Source organism: Brassica oleracea, chromosome C2 (assembly GCF_000695525.1).
Source record: "Brassica oleracea var. oleracea cultivar TO1000 chromosome C2, BOL, whole genome shotgun sequence".
NCBI lineage: Eukaryota > Viridiplantae > Streptophyta > Magnoliopsida > Brassicales > Brassicaceae > Brassica > Brassica oleracea.
In genome coordinates, this window is record NC_027749.1 from 10,181,912 (window position 1) to 10,187,923 (window position 6,012).

General features: G+C 34.4%; 1 protein-coding gene across 2 annotated transcripts; it reads left to right on the forward strand.

The window, feature by feature from the left end:
* The first annotated feature begins 1,481 nt into the window (after positions 1 to 1,481).
* Positions 1,482 to 5,158, forward strand: LOC106322941. Of its 2 annotated transcripts, none has more exons than XM_013761092.1 (3): positions 1,482 to 1,564; positions 2,455 to 2,662; positions 3,094 to 5,158. In XM_013761092.1, exons 2-3 carry the CDS (start codon positions 2,541 to 2,543, stop codon positions 5,039 to 5,041), a joined length of 2,070 nt encoding a protein of 689 aa, XP_013616546.1. In that variant the 5' UTR covers positions 1,482 to 1,564; positions 2,455 to 2,540; the 3' UTR covers positions 5,042 to 5,158. The 2 variants fall into 2 exon arrangements, with proteins under 2 accessions (XP_013616546.1, XP_013616547.1); XM_013761093.1 differs by lacking the exon at positions 1,482 to 1,564 and adding an exon at positions 1,592 to 1,681.
* The last annotated feature ends 854 nt before the right edge of the window (positions 5,159 to 6,012 follow it).

A 6,012-nucleotide genomic window follows, 5' to 3' on the forward strand; every position in this document is an offset into this window, starting at 1 on the left:
CAAATCAAACTTGAAAAGTGTTTACTATAGGTGAAAACTAATTTTTGAAAAAAATATTTTGGTTTTCCAAAATCTAACCCTAACAATACATACAATACTACAACATATGTTTGCCAAACTCCTAAACCAAAGTATTTCATGATTCACTACTTCCACTCATCTATCTTCAAAACAAATCAATTTTATCATATCTTAATTTATATCACTTAAAACTGTTTATAATTACTTGATTTTTATTTTTCACGCATCAAAATATTTTTTTACAAGATTTATAAATTATTTTTAAAATAAACTGGTACCAAACAACTTAAACTTCAGTCGTCCAGACGACTTCCAACATCTCAGACGACTCAGACGATTTACTGGGGCTATATTCGTAAAAATGACTTCTATTTTTTTGTTTGGTCACAAGGGGTTGAGCTGTAATTTCACTAGGCTTTTAGGTTAGTTTTGCATTTGATTCAAGTTTGGGTATAGGTTTGGGATTAAAATCAAGTTGTGGGTTAGTTTTGGCAAAACCCCCAATAAGAGAACTATGAAACCAAATAAAATAAATTTTAAATAAACTCCAAACAAACAACAAATCTAACATTCCAAAAAAAAAAAAAACAATCCATCATTCCAACAAGCAAAGAAACTTAAAGAAAAGTTGAAGATTGAAACAAAATCCATGAGAAAATGCATAAAAAGAAGATCAACAATATCTGGTTTCTAATATCATTCTTTCTTCCATGTTGCTAAACACATTTCACCTACTTTATGTAACAGTCGTAAAATCACAGAAATTTTAAGCATTGTCAAGGGGAATACATGTGAATCTATGTTTAATGCCTCAATGACATAAGAATGGAGTATTTTCGGTAGTTGTTCGGATCCCGGGTAACGTATGATCCGACCCGGTACCTGAAACATAAATAAAAGCATTCTCAATCGGATATTTCACCATATCTAGATCCGATCCAAAACCTGATATTGGATCGGTACCGATTCGGATCTTCGGATCCTGGAAATACGACTAGACCTATAGTCTATGTCACCAAAACAATAATCTATGGTAAAATTTTAGTAACTTTAATGAAAAGTAGCATTATTAATTATAGATTGAATCCTTAGAGATAAGTACATATTTGTATAAATACAATGATAGAAACCACTAAATATAAGACACAGTAATATAAATAAGATAAATAACAGCCTCTAGTGTTTCGTCCAGTTCAGGTTCAAAAGTGGAAGATTTTTTCTTTTTAATAGTTAGTAGGTCCAATGCATTTAAAATTCAAAACAGTTTAGGAATTCACACTGCACACTGCTCACTTACAGACAGCGACGAGGGAAAAAAAAAATTTCCTTTTCCTATTTTAACATTTTTTATTTTTACTTTGACAAAACATTTTATTATTTTTACTTTACCTTATTATATTAAATAATTCGTGTATTTATTACTTAGGGAACCTGATGCCACTTTGATTTGTTGGTGCGTGGTTCTTGTTCATCTCTTTCTCTCTCTAAGAAAATCTTTACTTCTGTCAAGATAACCATTTTTGAGATAATCAATCTTCTAAAGGTTTGTGTGTATTTTATTGATATTACTTTCTGTGTTTATTTGTTCATCTCTCTCCCTCTAAGAAAATCTTTTCTTCGGCCAAGAAAACCATTTTTGAGATAATCAAATCCTCTAAAGGTTTGTGTGTATCTTAATGATATTATTTTCTGTGTTTATTTCTTTTATCACTTTTCTTCTATGTTTTTTGTATTGTATCAACGATTTACAACTTCTCCTTCGTACTTTCCTTTAAATCTTTCTTGATTTTCTTTCAAAGATCTAACCTTATATTCTTTAACAGGTTTGCATGTCTTTGTATATAAACCTCTGTAAGTTTTGGTATTGTATGATTCAAACAATCTTATGCTCATAGCATTATAGAAACCCTTTTGGTTTTTGTGTTGGTTCTTGGACTCTTAATTTTTCTTCCCAGATTCATTGTTAGATCTCATGTTTTAGTTATCTTTACATGTCTTTTCCATTCAAGAGTTTCTAGAAAAAAATCTCAATGATCTTTTGGTCTATGATAACAAGATGCTTGTTCAAATTCCTGTGTGGATTTTCTACTATCTTGATCTATCAGTCTCTTGTTATGTTATCTTGAGTTTCATCTGATTCCTTGCATACAATAACACTCAAACTGATGTCCTGGGAGAAAATTGAAAATTTCCAGAATAAAAAAATAACTCTTTGAACTGTTCATGCTTGTTATTTCCTTCACCAATATTTCAAAAAATTCACCCATTAATTCCTAATCTTCATTCTCTGTTTTCTGTCCTTCACATAAAATTATAATAATTTTCTTTTTCTAGTTAGATTATTCTCAAGTTTCTGGGTTTTACACTTTCCTCTTATGTGGTTTTCTACAAATTCAAAGAATTAAAAAAAAACATTCCTTTTAACTCTTGCAGGTTTCATATGTTCTCACAAGTAACATTATAAGATCTGGTGTTATGTGGAATAGCAGGGAGGTGAATAGTAACACTGGAAGATTCAAATGTTCTTATCATCCACTGATGAAGGCTCTCCTAATAATCCATCATCTTCTTCCAGTTTCTTACATCTGACCAACTCTAGTCATGAGTTAGGTCAATCACATCTTTCCAGTTTCTCCATCAGGTAATCTTAAAGCTTCTTCCTCTTTTTTTTTTCTTAGATTTTGTTTAATGAAGAAGTCAAAAAATAATTATTCACCATTGTTTTAGACCAATCTTAAGCTTTCTTGATGAGTCTGATCTTTTCTTCCCATCCATTCAATTTTTTAATGGGTCATATTCAAAACAATAAAAAAAAAATTTATCTTTCACCTTCTAGGATTTTGTGGAGCTTAAATGGTTTTGAGTGTTGACTATTTCTTTATTTTTCTCATATATTGGTTTTCTATGATCTTTTGGTCCATACCAAGTTGGTCTGAACGAGGCTGAGTATCATCATTGACACAAACTTTTCTTTGTTGTGTCTTGTCTCTCAGAAGTTTTTCTTCATAAAGTTTGTACGTTCTTTTGTCTGGTTGTTATACTGATAGAGAGTTGATAATTTGGTTTTTGCAGAGACTATGCATTTAGTTACCGGACCAAGAACATTCAGAAAAGCTGGCCTTTTTCCTCAACAAGTTTGCAACTTTGTTTGAAACATGGCGTAACTGATCCATTGCCACCAATGCAGCCTCTTGGCTCTGAAGCTAAGCCAAACGTAATCCCTGCTGAAGAGAGAAGCTGCAAGAGAAAGTTAAAAAAACTTGGCTCCAATCATGTATTAGCAGAGACTGAACAAGTCTTTTTGGCGAGTAGTTTAAAATGCAAAGTAGAATTAGCTGTCGTCAACAAGAATCATAGATCAACAAAAGAAGCTGATGATTGTCTCTATGCACTTTCTGAATCCATGACTTTGAGAACTTGTCCCATCTGCAAAACCTTCTCGTCTGCTTCCAACACCACTTTGAATGCACACATGGATCAGTGTCTGTCTGTTGACTCTGGCCAGCACCCAATGAGTAAGCCTAGGACTAAGCCACGGTTGAAAGTTAAAACGTTGGTTGATATTTACGCTACTGCAAAAGGGTGCACATTAGAAGATCTTGACAAGAGAAATGGAACAAAGTGGTCTGTGGTTTCGAGCTACTCTAACCAGGTTGTCTCTGATAATACGCTCAAAGGGAAGAAGCGTGTTGGAAATGAAGACGATGCTGGCATTGGACCTGTTTACATCGATGCTAAGGGCCAAAAACTGCGGATTTTATCTGATTCACCAAGAAAGCATGTAGAAGATGTCAGTGAGAAGAAGCCTTCTAACGAATGTCAAGGGAAAAGACTTGGGGGAAAGAAACATTACAAGCATTGTAAAGTAGCTCCTCAAAGCAGAAAACTCACTGATCGTCAAGGCAATGCTTCTGAAGAATGTAGAGGCATGGAGAGATCAGAAACTCCAGGTCCAAGACAGCGGATCGTAACAAGAAGTTGTCTTTCAAGGAATGAAAATAAGAAAGGGAGGAGCATTTGTGATCAGCCATCTGAGAATGGGCATTCACTGTCAGGAGAGCCTCTTGTGTTAAGAGGTTCAAGTCATGCGAGTGTTGATTTATCCGAGACAGTTTCTAGCCCCTTGAGATGTTCAATGCATGTGGATAAGGTGTTTGCATCTTCTCCAAAGGGCTTTTTGAAGTTAAAGAAAGCTCGGTTGGATCTCTCTGAGAATGAAGATGAAGATTCAGGGAGATGGGAGTCTGAAATGACTCAAGAACGTGAGCTGACACATTCTGATGATAAAGAAGAAGCATATAAGGTGTTTCTAAGCTCGGATCCTTCAGTTAGTAGTGGTGAAGAGGATGATAATGAAGGCTGGGAAGTGACTGGTAATAACAAAGTAGATGATGGTGATATGTTTTACAAAACGGATGATGCAGATGCTGTGTTTGAAAGCTCATTCATGGAGGTTGATATCATTCCCATTCCAGGACCACCAGGTTCATTTCTACCGAGTCCTTGGGATATGGAAACTGATGCAACTGAAAATCATGTAAACTCTTCAGTTATCACAAGCCAGTTCCAATCTTCCCATGACCAGCTTGATCTCACTGACAGAAACTCGTCTGAATCACCTCTTTCAGCATTTTTAAACTTTGCAGCTCCTGAAACACAGACATTCAGAGACAATGAACAGTCATGCTGTTGCCAAAGGAAGGATAATGTTTTTGAAGATACAACATTTGGGAGACCAGCACCACAAATAAACCAGCAAGATTTGGATCTATTGAGTAAGTCTGTGTCCAAGACTCCTTCAGTTTCCAACCCGGTGTTGCGGCTAATGGGAAAGGATTTGATGGTTATTAACCAAAGAGAAGAGGCCTCACATGGAGATCCAAGTCTAATACCAACCTCACAGTTTCATGATCTCTCTAAGACCAAACAAGTGTTTCCTCCTGTCCATCTTTTTCATGGTCCTTATGGTGCAAATAGTTTGCATTTGGACAGCACCACAAGCTCTCACAAAATTCCATGAAAAATTATATCAAGACCTCTACTTATCTTTCCAAGCATCTACATTCCATGACAATTCTGTTCCTCTCCAGCAAACTTCATATGTTTGAAAGATTTTAAGAATTTTTTTTATCAACCATTCAACCTCAAGATTTTGTGATGCTCTTATAATTAAAGATGTTGAGAAGAATGTGAGGCTGCTCTGAAGAAATGGTGATATAAAATCTCTATGAATCTACCTAGTACTACCTACATTCATTGGATACTCCACTAAGGTAAAGGAGACCCCACTTTTGTTCAAACTAGTTTATAAGGGGTGAAATATAAATTTGAAAGTTATCTTAATGTTATGAATACTGATTTTAAATAAAGTATGTATGAGTTAACATCATGAATCTTATTTCTATATACATAGATATATTTATATATATGGTTGAAATCATGTGAGGTAGTCAAGATCATAGCCACCGTCATGACATACATTATGTATACGCAATTCATTTTCTTTATTATACACCTAATAAACTTCTGTTGAGTATAAAAAATGTCAACAAAAATTAGATGGAGAAATATTTTATGTACAACAACTAAAAAGCGAGTTGCTATTGGAAATTCATACAGGTTTATAATAGTTTATAAATCAACCTATGCATTTATATGCCTAGAATATCATATTAATACTGAAATAAACTTAGATCTTAGAGTTTCGAATATACTTGGTTATTCTGCAGCCGAAAGATAAACAAATCAAGTCGAGATTTAGAGCACTCCAAACGTTGTGCCTCTACCGGTATCCACACGCACACAAACTAGATCGGAACTGGATGCTAGTGCCGTCGAGATCAAATCTCAAAACCTTGACAAACCTTTTGTCTTTTAGTATTAGGGTTTTATACGGTGGCTTCACCTTTTAAATAATAATCAATCCCCTAAAGCATATATATGCATACACGAGATACACCAACCCTAATAACAATTATTATGGGCAATGGG

Coding starts and splice junctions, on each gene's coding strand:
- LOC106322941 (XM_013761092.1), top strand. CDS start 2,541: ATGTTCTTATCATCCACTGATGAAGGCTCTCCTAATAATCCATCATCT. Junction 2,663..3,093: donor CTTTCCAGTTTCTCCATCAG/GTAATCTTAAAG, acceptor TGGTTTTTGCAG/AGACTATGCATTTAGTTACC.